We start from the raw sequence: 17,111 nt of genomic DNA on the forward strand, positions 1-17,111 counted from the left end.
ATTCCTCATCTATGATTTACGTGTCTCGCCAGCTTCGCTGCTTCGGCAAAACATTTCTCGGCAGAGGGCGCTGTGCACGAGATCGTGGCATTGATGTCCCTCGAGGGCCGCTGTGGCGTGTCAACGTCACCAGTAGTATAAATAGCTTGTGCTGCGCCCGTTGGCTTCAGTTTCGTTTTTCTGATCGCTTTGCTTCAAGATAACGGTGCGCTTAATTTTTTCCCCAAAGGAAAAATGTCTTAATCTTTGAACCATTCTAGCCCTAAGTCGGGGGTTTAAGAAATGTCACAACTGTGGGGCAAAAACGTCCATCACAGACCCTCACCACGACTGCCTTTGGTGTTTTGGCCCCGACTATCGGACTGACGACTGCAGCTCCTGTCAGTCTATGAATGAAAAAGCTCTCTGCGAACTGAAAGGTAAATTGCCGGTAGGGTGGGAATCTTCGAAGGGCTCTTCGAAGAAATATAAAAAAATCTGCTGAGTCCAAAAACTCTACTCGCCATAAACACTCAAAGGTCTCGATCGAGGAGTCAGTCGAGACAATCTTTGTCGTCTTCTAGGAAGAAGGCAAAGAGACGCCACAGGTCTCCCTCTTCTTCTTCAGACATCTCCACAGAGGTAATACGATGCCCAACTAGGTCGGATTCCCCCAGCAAGTGGAATGCTTTTAGGGTGGAAATGATGTGAATCTTTGAGAATGCGACCTCGACCCCCTCAAGACCCTCGCAAGAATCAGACCCCGGTCGCTCCCCCGGAAGACGCAGGAAGGTCGAACACTACTTCGGCAAGTTGTAAATCGGATCGTCATTCTCGACCCAACTGTAAGGTGTTGAAGGTTTTGACCCGAGAGTCGAGTCGGTCCCTGATTCTGGCAAAAAACATAAGCCGTCGAAACACTCGGCAATTCCTGTATCGAAATCATCGACGGCCTCAAAGGTATCTTCGATTCCCTCGAGGCAAATCCTGGTGCGGGAAAAAATATACAAACCACTACCGAAGTCTGACTTTTTTAGGTCAATGTCCTCTATCTTTGAAGAGGAAAGTGCCTCAGAGGAAGATGTTTCTCCTTTGGGAGTCAGATATGGCTCTAGAGATGTACCTGAAGAATTAATTGACACTGAGTCAAAAATGAAAGATCTTTGCGACTCCCTCCACTCTGCCAGTGGTTTTGATACTTCACCAGAGTTGGAGTTTCCTAAACCTGACCCTTCAGAACATGCAGTCTCAGGGTACAGGAACCTCATGAACAGTGTCACTAACTATATGGGTTGGAGTAGGGACTCACCAACCTTCGAGCAGGATGACATGATGGACATCCTGGACCAGGGTCCACAAAAAGACTCAGTTCTACCTTTCCATAGGGCTCTCCAAAGGAAAGTAGAAGCTAACTGGGAGACTCTAGTATCTGGATCAGCTGTCAATAGGAATTTTACCAGAAAATACAGGCCATCAACCAGTGACCCTGATTATCTCAGGAAACACCCTACGCCTGAGAGTTTGGTGGTCCAGACAGCAACTGCCACCAGACAGTCAGCCTACTCCTCTTTCCCCCCAGATAGAGAGGATAAACAAGTGGAAGGTTGGGCCTGCAAGGTGTTTACCTCGGGCATTATGGCCCTAAAGTCCACTAATGTCACCTGTACCCTAACCAGGTTTACTCCTACCCTGTGGGACTGTGTCAAGATGGCGGCTGAACATATTCCAGAAGGTGAGGAAAGGGAAGGCTTTCTGAATATAGTCAAGGATGGCAAGGAGGCAATGGGAGAGTGTCTCCAAGCACAGCTGGATACTGCTGACAGCATCAGTAGATCCATGGCTGCAAGCACAGTACTGTGCAGATTTGCGTGGTTGAGAAAGTCAGGGTTTTCACCGGACGTGCAGGCCAGGCTTCTCAACATGCCTTTCGATGGGTCGAGGTTGTTTGGCAGCAAGGCGGATAAAAGCTTGGAGAAGCTGCAGACCTACAAGGCGGCAGCTAAGTCCCTTAGCGCTTCCATTCGGCAACCTTATTCAGGCTCATCTTCCTGGAGAGGTCGTCCTTTTCGTTACTATTCCTCATTTGGTAGAGGAAGAGGACAGGCCGCACAGAAAGGACAAAGAAAATTCCCTCGTGGTGGACGAGGAAAGGGTGCTAGATCAGCCCCAGTAACAGCAACTGTCCCCTCAGCCACTGCTGCGGCCGCCTCTAAGCCACTCTGAGGCCTTGACCCACAAGATCACGTTGGGAGGCTGAATATGTCGGCATCTGAACGAATGGCGGGGCATTACTTCAGAGGTTTGGGCACTGGAAACAGTAGCTCAAGGTTACTGCTTTCATTTTCTAAAAAGGCCTCAGGATCATCCACCGGGAAACAACTCTGTCAAAATTCCAGATCCGCTCTTTGTGCACAGAATTTTAACCCTGCTAGAGAAAGGTGCAATAGAACTTGTACCTGTAGCGGAGAGGAACAAGGGTTGGTATTCCCCCTACTTTCCCATTCCCAAGAAGGAGGAATGAGATCCATCTTGGACTTGAGAAATTTGAAAAAAATCCTCAGGAAGGACAAGTTCAAGATGGTTACCCTTTCTCAGATCCTTCAGGCTCCCCAACTCCAAGATTGGTTGGTATCATTAGACCTTCAGGATGCTAATTTCCATGTGCCAACCCATCTCAAGCACAAAGTACCTGAGGTTCGCGGTTGGCGATTCTCACTGTCATTCTAGTTCTGCCATTCGGGCTGACCTCCGTCCGGAGGGTTTTCACCAAACAGATGGTGGTAGTGCCAGCAAGTCTCAGTAGAGGGGGGATTCACGTCTACCCCTATCTGGATGACTGGTTGATCAGGGCGTGTTCACCCGAACAGGTCCAGGAACATCTCATTATCACCTGCCACTCCCTACACCGACTGGGCTTCTCCCTCAAGTACAAGAAGTCTCATATGATACCATTCCAAAGACTCCAGTTTATCGGAGCGGTCTTGGACACTTCCTCAGGGAAAGCCTTGCCTCCCAAGGTGAGAGCACAACACATTCTGCAGATGGTGACAAAATTCCATAATGCCCAGCGTCTGCCGACCTACGATTTTCTGAGGTTGCTCGGCCTCATGGCATCCTGCATTTTTCTGGTGCCATAGGCCAGATTAAAAGAATTGGATCTCTTCAATGGGCCCAATTCTCGCGGAATATGTCAGATATTCTGCATGTTCCGGCCAGAGTGGCCCAAGATCTTCTATGGTGGGCTTGCAAGGACAATATTCTCAAGGGAGAATCTTTTTGGCAACCATGGCCGGAGATAACAGTAGTAACGGATGCCTCACTCACGGGGTGGGGAGCTCACACCATCGATCTGACAATCAGCAGTCGTTGGTCTCCATCGGAGTCCAAACTACACATCAACCTTTTGGAGCTGAGGGCAACCAGACTAGCACTGAAGGCCTTTCTGCCCTCTGTACAGGGAAAGAATGTCCTGATAATGACAGACAACACAGTGGCCATGTACTACCTCAACATAGGTGGCATAGGGTCACTACCACTGTGCAGAGAGGTAAAGCAGCTCTGGTTTGGAGCAATACAAGAAGGAATCTCGAGATCGGCAGTTCACCTAACTGGAGAGAAGAACACAGCGGCGGACGCTCTGAGCAGGCAGAGCACAGTTTCCCACAAGAAGGAACTAGCTCAGGAAGTCCTTCAATAGATCTTCATCCTTTGGGGAACACCTCAAGTGTATTTGTTTGCAACCGAGGTGAATCGGAGGTGCGAACAGTTTTGCTCAAGGGAATTTCCTCTGAGAGGAGCTGTACGCGTTTCCCCCAGTCTCTGTCATTCCTCATGTAATAAGGAGTTGGAGGAAGTTCAGGAAAACCATGATCCTAATTGCTCCGTATTGGGCCAGGAGGACGTGGTACCCGGACCTTTTGGAATGTCCATCTGCCCTCCAATACGTCTTCCACAAAGAGAGGATCTTCTCTCGCAAGAGGAAGGTCGGGTTCTCCATCCAGAGGTCAAAACGCTCAGCCTTCACGCATGGTTTCTGAGAGGCTGAGGATTGGGATCTCCTGGACAACGTATTGGAGATTTTGCTTTCGGCCAGAAGTCCAGCAACCGAATCTTTGTACCAGTGTCGTTGGAATAAATTCAGTAACTGGTGCAAGGACAAGAATGTGGACCCTTTTCAATGGTGCTGTCCTTCCTATTGCATCTGGGCAATCTGGTGCTCCAGATTAGAACAATAAAGGATATTTGGCTGCGCTTTCCATTTTTAAGCGCTCCTCTGAGGAGGTTTCATGTTTCAAGATTCCATTAATTGTCCAATTTCTGACCCTCCCGTACCATTTCATGTCTCAGCCTGGGATTTAAATCTTATGTTAAAGTATACCCTTTCAGCCTTTACATTCTTGCCCTTTAAGGCTCTTAACACTGAAGACTGTCCTTCTTGTGGCACTAACATCAGCCCGCAGCGTGAGTGAGTTGCAAGCTCTTTCATGCAAACCTCCTTATACTGTTTTTCATAAGGATAGTCCTTGGAGTTAAACCATAATTCTTGCCGAAAGGAGTTTCTGACTTTCACTTGTCACAAAAAATAACACTCCCAACTTTCTACCCTCTGCCTCATTTGGGTAAAGAGGAGGAGAGGTTACATAGACTAGGCACAAAAAGGGCTCGGAGTTTTTATGTATCGAGAATGGCAAATTTACGCCAAGATGACCAACTTTTCGTAGGATAAATTGGGTTTGGCGGTGACGAAACAGACTATATCCCGCTGGATTACTCTAGCTATTACAGGCTAGCGGGAAAAGAACCACCGGAAGGGCTTCGGGCTCATTCTACAAGGGGCATGGCAACTTCCGCGGCTCTTCAGAGGGGAGTCCCCGTGATTGACATCTGCTCAGCTGCAACTTGGGTGTCAATTCATACCTTTGTTAAGCATTACTGCTTAGACTCTTCTTCTTCACAGGAAGGCCTTTTCGCAAGGCAGTACTTCATTCCATCCATGAGAAGACTAAATAGTACTCCCACCTCCTAAATTCTCACTGCTTTGGGAGTCTATCATAGATGAGGAATATGTGGGAGGGCACAATCCATTCGAAGAACAAGTTACTTACCAACTGTAACATTCTTTCGACTGGATGTCCCTCCCACGTATTCCTCATTGCCCCTCCCAGCCTACCCCGCAGTACGATTTACGTGATTTACACTTTGTGTTTCTGAAGAGCTTACTGTTTAGGGCACGCCTGCCTGGTTCCACGAATTATATAGCAAAAAAACAGAACTGAGCTCCAACAGGTGCAGCACAGGCTATTTATACTACTGGTGACGTCGACACGCCACGGCTGCCCTCGAGTGACATCGACGCCACAACCTCGTGTACAGAGTCCTCTGCTGAGAAAACATTTTCTGAAGCAGCGAAGCTGGCAAGTTACAAATATCATCGATGAGGAAAACGTGGGAGGAACATCCAGTCGAAAGAACGTTGCAATTGGTAAGTAACTTGTTCATCTTTACCTATGCACAAAAATAGCTGATCCAAGCCTGGGCTTCACAGCTGGTTTAAGACCATCTTCTACCTTCTGCACAGCCTTTGCTTCACTGTCAATGTAAATCAGCCTCACAGCACACCTTCCTAATCCTTCCGGTTCATTGGACCAGTCATGCACACTTGTTTGGCGTAGGCTTGCTCTCCTGAAAACAGGGTGAGAAATATCTACCAGATGGTCCAACTTGTACTGAATTGGCCTTGAGGGCAGGCCTCCGTCTTCCTGCCTCTGAGGCGGTCATGGCTGCCAGCATTTTTATGGTGCTCGAGGCCCGGTTGCTCATGAGTCCACCTGTGTCAGTCAAGTGTCTAGTTTTAGGAAGGAATGCAACCTGATTTAGGTGACGAACAAAGTATCACAGCATCACCCATGATGGACCCGAAGAAATGGCAAACTCTGGAAAACCTGTCCTCAGATGAGACATGGATGCCTCCCTGAAAGGTAGGGTGCTCAAGTGGGATCATGTGAATGACCTTGCAGTGAGCGGGCTACAGTCCCTAACTGAGACAAATACTCATCTCAACCTTCTGGAGCTCGGAGCGATCAGATTAACACTCATTATTTTGTTTCCATCGGTTCACGGGCAATGTGCCCTCATACTGACTGACAAAATGGTGGCTATGCTCTACCTTCACAAGAGCGTTGTGGGGTCACACACCCTGTGCAGGGATGCAATGTGGTTGTGGCTCTAGGCCCTCAAGAAGAATGTCTCTTTGTCGACAGCCCTCTTCGATGGCCGGATAAAATGTTGGCGGATGCCCTGATAAGGCATGTCTCATAAATTGGCGTCCGGCCACCAGGTCCTAGTCAAGATCTTCGATCTCTGCGGAACCCTCAAGTAGACCTTTTCACCTCCACTGCCATCAGGAAACTTGAGTTGTTTCGCACTATGGAATTTCCTGAGAGGGGCACTGGTGGATGCATTGATTATGGCCTGTAAATTGTTTTTCTGTGTGAATACTCGCTGATTCCAGTCATCCTGTTGGATTTCAGGATGTTAAGGAGGTTTGAGTTCACCATGATCCTGATTACCCCAGATTGGGCTCTGAGGACATGGTACCTAGAACTAATGGACATGGTCTTTCAATCTCTGGCACCTTCCAGCAAATGTGTACTCTTCAGCCAGTGAGAGGGTTGATTCCTCCATCCCCACCTTCAGCACTGTGAATCTCCATGCTTTGCTTCTGAGAGGCTGAGATTTAAGGAGTGTGCCCTGACAGATCATGTCCTGGATGTACTCCTTTCTGCCATCAGGCCCACCACCAAACTTATTCATACCTGCTAATGGAGTACATTGTTGGCCCTGGTATTGGGAAAGGGACATTAACCTAATCATCTCCTCCACTGCAGCTGTTTAGATGTTTTTTCTTCTCCCTTTAGTCAAACAGGGCCTTCAGATTAGAAATATGAATGGATACCAAGCCACCATTTTGTTTTTTATATAGTCTCTGGAGGGAGATTCTTTCTTTTCCATTCCCACAGTTATGCAGGTGCGACAAATGTTTTCACCATGCCAGTTTGTTGTTACAGCATGTGATTTGATTTTGGTGTTGATGTTTCTAATGCCGCCTCCTTTCTACCCTTTATGCTCTTGTTCTTTGTGGCTGCTGTTAGGACAGTTTTTTCTGAAGCCCAGCAAGGGCCTAGTCAAACCATACAACTGAGACAGTACAAAGTCCACTCTTAGTATAAGGCTGTACCACCTGATTTTTTGGTAGTGTAGACCGAGCAGCCAGGCTTATCTTATGAGGGAGAGAGGGCTGTTGCTTTGTACAAAGAAATTGTACCATACATATGGTCCAAAGAAACACTATGTATTGTAAAGATAGATGGTTTATTTAAATACAAGTAGGCCAAGATGAACATCAGGTGAATAAGTACTTTCACATTAGATATGATGTGGCATTTATAACGCGCCTATAATGCCCTCAGTGCTAGAAGTGCTTCTAGGCCGGACAAGACAAAGAGGGGGGAAACGAGGGAGGACAAAATAACGATCTTACTAGGCCTTGTGTCATTCAGATTGTGCAAGTGCGGGAAGGGGGTGAAGTGCAATTAACTCTCAAGTGCAGCCACAGGGTGGCTCATAACTGCATAGAGAAGGGACTGTAGGGTTGCAGATAAAGACCTTTACGTGCTGGGGAGCCTGGAGGCAGTGTGAGGGCAACTGGACATGCAGGAGCCTGGGCCTGTGTTCAGGGGGTGACCAGTGCGCGGAGCAGTCAGGTGCAGGAGCAGGGGAGAGGCAGCGGAAAGGAAGGTCTTGAGTTGCATCCGGAACCGGAGGTGGTTCCGCTCAAGTTTGAGAGAGGCAGGGAGGCTGTTCCAGAGGGAGGCCCCAGCCGAGGAGATAGATCTACCACCAACTCTGCTTGGGAGAAGCGTCTGACCCGCCGAGTTGGAGGTGGATGAGCGGATAGCTCGAGAAGGAAGATGTTTTGGAAGAGAAAGTTGGAGGTAGAGCAGTCCCAGGCCCCAGAAAGCCTTGTGGGTGATGCAGAGGGTCTTGAACTTGATCCTTGTAGCCACATGGAGCAAGTGAAGAGATTTCAGAGCTACAATCCCTGGGCTTGAGGCCAAGGACAATTCTCGCAGTCCTGTTCTGGATAAGTTGTAAAGGTCAAAGAGTAGAGGCAGGAAGATCTAGAAAGAGGCTGTTGCAATAGTCCCGCCTAGAGAAGGCCAGAGCGATGGAGACAATGAGCTTCTGGGGGAAACTGAGAAAAGGAAGAATACCTCTGAGGAGGTGCAGCTGATAGTTTGACTTCAGAGTCGTCTGAGATGTGAGGAGAGAAGGAGAGGGTGGAGTTAAAGATGACACCAAGGTTCTTAGCCTCACAGGAAGGAGCAGTTACAGGGCCCAGAGTGGGCGGCCAGAGTGAGAGAGGAAAGGAGGGAGCGGGTATCCCAATGAGGAGAGTCTAAGTCTTACTGGCATTAAGGCATTAAGGCAGAGATCATTGGCGGCACACCACTCCTGAATTGCGGCCAGAGAATCTGGTATGAGAGAAGAAGCAGAGGTGACTGAGTGGAGCCTGAAAGAGAACGGAGTGTCATCCGCATATAAACACAATTATAAAAACCAATTCAGTGCTTAAGGGATACAACCCAAAGTATTACCTTATTAAGAATAGCAGTCAGCAGTTCAAGGTTAGGTAAACCTGTAACACATACAAAATACAATAATCTATTCTTGGGCAGTAAAACCAGCTTGCATATACTTTTTGAATACTGTCAGTAATTCAAGGGTAGTAGACCCTGTCAGTCATGCTGTGACACTCAGTTAAGAAATCACTTAGTAAACCAACCCTTGTAAAAGGATACTTTTCAGAATAGTGGAACCTTTAACTACATTTAGGATAACCATGAGTTATATCAGATGAGTAAGACCTAATGTTGTAATAAACTATAGAGTTGCTTTTCTGATCAATGGAACACCATTTGAAGTAAATCTAACGTATTTTAGGATGGCACAAGACCAACGTAAGTAAAACCCACTATACACTTATTACGAATTGCACATTATTCTGAGGCACAACCCAGGGTTACAAGTTTAGATGAGAAGCAGCTAATCATGGGGAGTAAGACCTATATAGGTTTTAAAGGAGCTACCATCAACTTAAAGATATGTACACACCTAAGACTGTTTTACAATCTCTATAAAACAGACCAGGGAAAGCAAAACACAATGTTACACTTTAAGAATGACACAATGTTATTCCAGGTAGGTAAAACCCAATGTAGACTTATTCTAGACCGGCTATACAGCAGGTCAGGGGAAGCAAGACACAATTGGTGAACTTATATTCTTCAAGAGAGAGCTAGATGAAGCCAACAGCATTACTTTTGGGAACTGTGGGGGATAGGGGGGGCAATTCCCACTTGAGTAAAATAACCTTGTATATACAAAGTATAGTAAGAACTTTTGTAACTATTAAAATTTCAGAGGAACAGCTACAAACCAACTCTGTTAAAAGTAAGTAACTTTAAACATGTTATATTTCTTAAGGCAGAATCCTTTTCTTATCTAGTCCTTCCCTAGTCTAGTTTGCTTGAGTTCTCTTAGAGGCAAAAGAGGGACCCTAGTGGTCTAGGTGCCAGTGGTAGGCAGGGTGAGATAGGATTCAGTTGCAGAAAAAGACAGAGTTCCTGTGGAAGTCTCTTCAAAACAAGTAAGTATTTCAGTTAGTTAGTTGGGGTACAGGGACTTCAAAGAGGACACCCTAGGAGGATTGCAGCAGTGGCCTTGGGTGAACTGGATGAGAGGACTCCCAATCACATGAAACATCCCAAAGCTGCACAGGAATCACAAAAGGCTTAAGGTAACCAGCCAACACAGTAGCTCCGCACAGAAGAATAGTTTGCACTAGGATGTCTTCCGGATCTGCAGCCAAAGTTCTGGGATAAATGGGGAAGACTGCAGGCAAGGGTTTCTTCGCGGCGGTTCTGTGGTTTTGGCGACCTTTTCAGCAGCCAGATAAAGAGCGAATATTGCCTGTCGGATTCTCGTCACTCTCTGTCCTGCACTCTCATGAGGGGACTTTGGGGATTCAAATCGTGTCTCTTGAGACCCAGGAGGAGGCCACCAAAGTTTCAGATGGACCGTGCACCACACACTGGCTCGAGGTCCCAGGGTGTTTGGTTATTGCAGCCCAGCAAGGTCACAGCACGTTGTGAGATGGTTCAAAGTGCAGATCTTCTTGAGTCTAGTGGATTTCAGCTGCCTCGGGGTAGTAGTCATTGGGTTTGGGACCCCCAGGTCGATTGTAAGGAAGGGTAACAGCAGGCTCTCCTGTCGCTGGAAAATGCTGCGGTCGTTGTTTCCTTATCTCCTCTCTGCTTTCTGCTCCATTTGTCTACTTATCAGCATCTTCCAGGTTCTGAACATTTAACCAAAACTACAGCACAAATGGGTGGTCTAGCTGTCCAATCAGAGTAGCCAGCCCCCCCCCCCCCACTGGCAGTTGGTTCCTTTCAGGTAAGGTGTAAGACAAAGGGCTGCAAAGTTTTGGACTCCTTCCTCACTTCCTGCCTTCTCAGACACTTTGGAGCCTTGGCCTGGAATCCAAAGGACAAAACTTCCACTGAGGTCATTCCCACCTAGAATGGCAGGGGAGACATCAAAAACAGCAAGCATACAAGAAATGGCGAAAAAAGGGCCCCAGCCTTTTCGAAAAAATCCTGCAAGTAATAGACTAAGTCATAAATGTAAAACCACGGCCACCAGCTATTCGTGCAAACTCACAAATTCGAACAAAATTTTACTAGGTAAGAAAGAAAGGGGATACTTTGTATCCCCCACAGCACTCCACATAAGGTGTGGGGTGCTGGCTCACTTAGACAAAATGTAAAAGGGATGAAAATCCCTCTTTACTACTTGGGAACAGTAGTTCTCCCAAGTACATGAAAGACAAATTAACAGGGAAGCCCAAAGGGGCAACCCAGCCTAAGCCCAACAGTTATACAAAAATAATAGCTTCAACCGTACACTCTGGAGAGACATGAAAAGGTCACCCATAAAAAGAGTAAAAGACTAGGTGAGAGTGGAAAAAAATTCCCCTTCACCTAGGGACAGGGTAAAATAGTTACCAACTACAAGCAAAAAGTTCTGGGATTGACACAGTTCAGGAAGATTTATCATAAATTTGAAAATCTTACCTAACAGCTGCTAACACCTAGTTATTTTCCTGGTTGCTATCACCTCTGCACCAAGTGAGTGAGCTCCAGACTTTATCGTGCAAGAATCCCTGTTTGGACGTCTGCCAAGATAGTGGCCCTAAGAGTGCGACCATCTTTCATTCTGAATGTGGTAGGTGAAATCCACATCTACCTACCTCATAACATACATAGTCCGGTTTTCTATCCTTGATCTTACTGGAGGAGAGGTTTATCGTCTATTCTTGGACAAGAGATTTCTGGGAAACTGAACCCTTAATCCATCATCTTTGCCAGAATGGAAATCCGCAAAGTGGTCTCTATGCAGACTTTGTCTAGATTGTCATACTATGGATGCTATGGCCTAGCTGGGAGGGAGGTATGCAACGGTCTTGAGGCGCGTTCCTTGATGTGCCTGGCAGCACTGCAGATTTGTTCTGTTCCGGGATCTGTCAAGCTACTAGGTGGGCTTATTTGCAAACATTTGCAAAATATTAATCAGACCAAGATGTCTGTTTGGGCCGCATATTGTTCAAAATGTCTTGATCTAGCTACTATCATTCCTCCAGGTTATTTACAGCTTTGCAAGTCTATCTAATATGAGAAACCTGTGGGAGGATGCTATGCATTAGTAGAGCAAATAATATATGTATGTTCTTTTTGCTCAATTATCCTCCCGCAGATACTTTATCGCCTACCTCAGATTCAGTGAACTTGCTACATCTAGTTCTGTGTTTTCTTAACTGCTGTCCACAGAAGATAAAAAGTGGAACTCAGGTAATGGGACATGGCATGATCAAGTTATATAATTCTTGGTACCATTTCTAGAGCCAAGGAGTCCATAGTGGCATTGATCTGGTGCGGAGCTGCTTTTTTCCACATGGTGGCTGAATGATTTCCAAAGATCAGCTGGAGAACATATCTAAGATGGGGAGTCTGTGGGAGGATAATCCATCAGAAAGAACATTACTCTTCAGGACAAGTTTTTAATATTGCTCCATGTTGTATAAAACTTTAAATCTGTATGGATGCCATGCATGTTGATTGATGTTGCTTCAGCTCGCATCACCTAATAACTCTGATCTCATGTTGTTCCTCTATTTCAGCCTCCACTGCGTTCCTGGCAGACAGTCAGCCTCCAAACCGAAAAGCCCTGGCTGTCTATCCTATCTTTCTTTTCTACTTTGTCATCAGTTGGATGATATTGACCTTCACACCAAGCTCCTAATGTGGAAGAGGGCATGCATGGACTGACATTAAATAATTTATGGGAAAGCTGCAATCACAGTTGTAGATGTTCAAAATGTTTTGCAAATCTGTGCTATGCATTCGAGACTGAGGGATGGATGGCACTACTGAACTACAGCCTACGCAGCACGCAGAGTTTAGCTCTTGCGCCCAGGATCTCAACAAGGAGCTTGCAGTGTGTTATTCTTTACTAAACAGAAGTACATCCTGATGTGTGTTTTATGCTCCCGAAGAGAAGCATGCACTATACTGCTCTCTTGGTGTGTGGACTTCAGTATGATGATCTCCTTCCCGGGAAGTGCAATCTGTGGGTGGCTCGATCTCATCCCCACCGAAGTGCTGCTTGCAGGTAGTGGGCTCTCTTTGAAACGGAATTGCAGCCTGGAGTGTCTGGATCACTTTGCGTGATGAGCGATTTGCAATATCTTATGCTTCCTCATGGATGAGCACCCTTCAAATTCTCACTCTCCCAATGTTTCTGCTTTAGGGCGCGTGGCCTGCGATTATTCCCCTTGGGTAACATTTGCTGAAGTTAGTCACATGTGCCTTAACTTTTATCCCTTTTTTGTTGTAAATGCAAATGAAATCTGATCCTGCTTGTGATAGATTCTTTTGGTCAAACGGTGACAGGATTGGGCATAGGAAAGTGTTAGTAATGAAAATAAATGTTGGAAAGGACTCCTGAAACTCACCAGTCAGATATAATAGGGAGTTCAGCCCTCTGGGTGAAACACTGTATGTGGATTGAAGTGTCCCAGCTTCCAAGCAGATACTGTATTACTTTGCGCAAACCATTCCCTGTCTGTTTCAGTTAAACACTTAGAAAACGAGTGCCATTCTGTGGTGTGGGCAGAAAGCTTAGTTGTAAATTTGTTCGGGTTTATGTACATAACTATATATATTTCCCTTATTCAAATCAGTAACTACTTGGTACAATACAAAGGACATCATGCCTGCGGTGGGCGTAGAATGTCAATACTGATTTTCAGATGTAGGATCCAATTTGGTACAATGAGGGGTCTAAATTGCAAGTTGTTATAGGAGTCTAGAAGTGAGTGCTTCGTAGACAGGAAAATTGAAATTATATGTTTATTATATGTGCAGTTCTTCATATTAATGATCAGACACAGGGAGTTTACTACTCTGCACAGACTCGAAGACTGCTTATGCCTGTCATTATGCAGAAGAGAGTGTTATCAGATTTAGTTGGCCAAGTCGTTCGGTAGTTATTTGGATGAAGCTTGACTTCATGAAATGCAATATATTTTCAGATCAGTTAAAACAAATATAGCAGCTTAAGAAACAAGCTGTTTATGTGAGCTACAGATGGTCAGTCTCCATCCAAGGCATGAGAATGAAATTCCACAACTTCATGGCATTCCGAAGATGCAGTACTCCATAGCGGTTCAATTTTTGAAAGCGTGGTGCATTCGCAAGAGGTAACTGCTACTAAGAGGTTTGTGATTGAGATTGATATGTCTGTGGGATAGTGCCATCAGTAGCAGGTATCTGTGCACCTGACGCAAACCACAGGTTAGATTCCCAGCTTGACATGCATCATCATCTCATCCCCCACAAGGATGACCAAATATGAGTTCCGAGTATGCAGAAAATAGCATCTTTTTTTTATAGAGCGAATCAAAGCCAATGCTGCTGGTTTAAACAAACATAAATTATCATTGTCACTATTTGACCCGCAATTGCACCTTCTATTCTTTTTGGACACTGCACCAGAGTATGTTTACTATATGCAGTTCCTAAAAATCCTTGAACATACATTAAAAAAAACCTTGCCTGTGGACAAGAGCACATAGTCTATTTAATTTAAAACGTTATCAGAAAGTTGGCTACCTGTGCAAATCAACTGAAAGTCTTGCGCTATGAATATATATGTTGAGGTATATAGATGACTGCTACCCCATTCAGTAACTTGTGATCAGTCTATTGCTGCTGATTGGGTATTCAATGGGGGGGAGAGCTCTCCTGAAAAAGAAATGATTTGCAAGAGACGAGCAAACAAGAGAAATGTAGCAATGAGCAGGTGGACCTCTCGACTGGGACCAAACAAACTACAGTGCCAAGGAGAGCGTGGACCAGGTTATATCTAAAAAAGACACCAGTCTGAGATTGATCTGCGAAATCTCACCAAAAGCAAAGGAGAAGCTAAAAGAAACCAGTTTTTCTACAGTCAAAGGAAAATGGCAGTTACAATTTAACATATGAAACAATACTAAATAAAACCAATAGGATGATTAAAATACCAAAATGGGGACGCAAACATTTACATCCGAAAGTTATTCAAACAACCTACCTAGGAGTAGGTATTTAGGCCATAAGGATGTTAAGCCTTATTGTTAAAATCTTAGAATGTAGAAGCATGGTGAACATCGGACATTTTTGCAAGAGTAAACAACGCTTCTGAACGTCTTTTTTTTAGACGCTTCCGGTGTTCAAATCATGTTCACTTGTAAACAGACATGTTCATACTGAGTCCACTATTGTCGACAGGCTGCTTGAGCAGGTTGCATGGCCTGGTGTATTGCCTCAAGCAATAGATGATTACAGTGGTGCAGAGAGGAGTACGAGCTGGTCTCCCAAGAATTAGTGCAACTGTTTTCTAGAACCTTGAATCAGTTCTGTTTACAAATGTTACTTTTAGACTGCTTGATGCTCACAATTTCAATTTCTAACAAATGTAACACTACCATTAGTGATGGGAGGGACTTGTAAGTGCTTCACCCAATACTTTTTTTTTAGTTATTTGAGGCCTCCTTTTTTTGCCCTAAACATCTGACACTTTAGAAATTTCACAATTAAGAGTAATGCAGCAACCCTTTCTGCAGTCTGTTCAGAATGGGTTCATTTGCATGCAAGACTGAGTTTTTAAGAAATGTTGCTGCACACAGATCCATAGCAGCTTGAACATTGTACAAAACAGTGATGATATTTTCTGTTCTGCTAAAAATGCATCTCTACACAAATACTTTGTTTAAATCCAACCTAACTGATAAAAATCCCCAACTTTCAAATTGTACTGCTATGCAATAATTTTTTGGATTATAAATCTTACATAATGTGGTTAATTTATTTTTTATTAATGACTACAAGGCAGGCTGAAATCTGGCTATCTCAACTGCTATACTGTAGGAGCATGTCTAGTGCTTTTATTTTCAGAAAGCAGCCCTCATTTTTGAGACCGACACTAGTAGAAAAGATGATTATGTACACACGCATACATCTCATAATAGCCTTTACCCAGGAAGTATTCAATATCCATTTTCTTGAACGATGTACCAGAAACAAAAGTGTCACTGCCTGCATTGTTTCACAATTAAAAACATGAGAAACAAAAGAAAATTGATGAAGGATCCTCTAGACACCAAATGCTTGAAGGCGTATTAGATGGCCTCTTAGATGCTCCTGAGACTGTGAGCAAAGTGAGTGCACATAAAATGAAATGTAAAGGCTGGGCCTCGGCTAGCGTACACAAGAAAGTAAACCTTAAAAGAGGCTGCATTAGCCAATGTCCTGTGCTACCAGAACTGCCATATGTCTGACTGTGATGGACACAATTATAAAGGAATTCTAGGATTTATTTGCATAGGTTTAGCTTGACATCAATACTCTGTACATATTTTTATTTCTATTTGGGAAGGGTGAGGAGATTTATTTTGTCGATTTAATTGTGAATATTTATAAAGAAATAAAGGTTCCTTTTAGTGTTTTTCCATGTGTATGGCTCTTGTCGTTAATAATTGTATGCATAATCTATTGTTTACATGTTTTATCAAACGCTGAAGGAGTGCTCTGAAGAATCAATGGGTCTCACTTTTGCTTGCAGCACTTTATAGTCCACTTTTATTAAAGAAATAAAGGTAGTTTTTAATTTCTTTTATTTGTCTTGGTGGTGCAACCTTTTTTTGTAACAACTTACTGCCATGAATGCAATAAAAGCATGATTTGTAACCAAAATACAACTCTTTGGCAAAGCTTTGGATAACATGCAGCTGCCATGGGTGTTCTCGTGTAAATCAAGCAACGCAGATTTTTAAAAATATCATTTAATGCCATCTCCTCAATCAACATCTCTGCTTTCATAGCAGGCAAGAATACACAGTTTATTTCTAGGTTTTGTGCTACTATTGTGGTTCGCATTTTGCATGACTTTTTTTGTATTTGATTACTGTTCTACAATTGTTATTGCTATTTTAATCAGCTCATTATCATGAGTGAAATATGCACATTGTCAACAAGAGCGGCTGATATTTTTGTCTACAGGTTTGCAATCTAATCACAATGCAAAGTGCTAATCAGAAGCTGTTCAAAATGCAAGCTGCCTGCTTGAGTTTCTACAGTCCAATAAGCAAGTGCAGGTTGTCTTCATCTCCGAGTTAGAAAAATTGGACCCGGGAACTGTTTAGTCTCATCAATCAAGCAACTGGGGCGGCACAGGAAAGGGATGCCAGGGAGAGGGGATGATAAAATAGTCATGCTGACCCATATATTCAGGGCTCCATTGATACCACAGTCCCGCACCCTATGTCTCCCCTCTGGGGATTGATCTTTGATTTACCCTTCCTGGTATCTCATGTTACTGGAGACGTGTGTTGCTGCTAGGGAAAAATAGTCATGTGGGTTTTAGATCTGCAGTGGGCACTTTATCAAGGTTAGGACCTGGGGTCGGGTGCTTAG

The 17,111-nt window shown here is 44.6% G+C and overlaps 1 protein-coding gene across 1 annotated transcript in view; it reads left to right on the forward strand.

Annotated features, from left to right (window-relative positions):
* The window catches only part of YIPF6 (Yip1 domain family member 6), a 355,485-nt gene extending 339,342 nt beyond the window's left edge, over positions 1-16,143 (forward strand). Inside the window, exon 7 of the mRNA XM_069612519.1 lies at positions 12,278-16,143. Within this exon, the coding sequence (XP_069468620.1) occupies positions 12,278-12,399 (122 nt within the window). The 3' untranslated portion in view covers positions 12,400-16,143. The remainder of the gene's footprint in view (positions 1-12,277) is intronic.
* The last annotated feature ends 968 nt before the right edge of the window (positions 16,144-17,111 follow it).

This window comes from Ambystoma mexicanum, chromosome 5p (assembly GCF_040938575.1).
Source record: "Ambystoma mexicanum isolate Mex_15411 chromosome 5p, UKY_AmexF1_1, whole genome shotgun sequence".
In the NCBI taxonomy this organism is placed as follows: Eukaryota; Metazoa; Chordata; class Amphibia; order Caudata; family Ambystomatidae; genus Ambystoma; species Ambystoma mexicanum.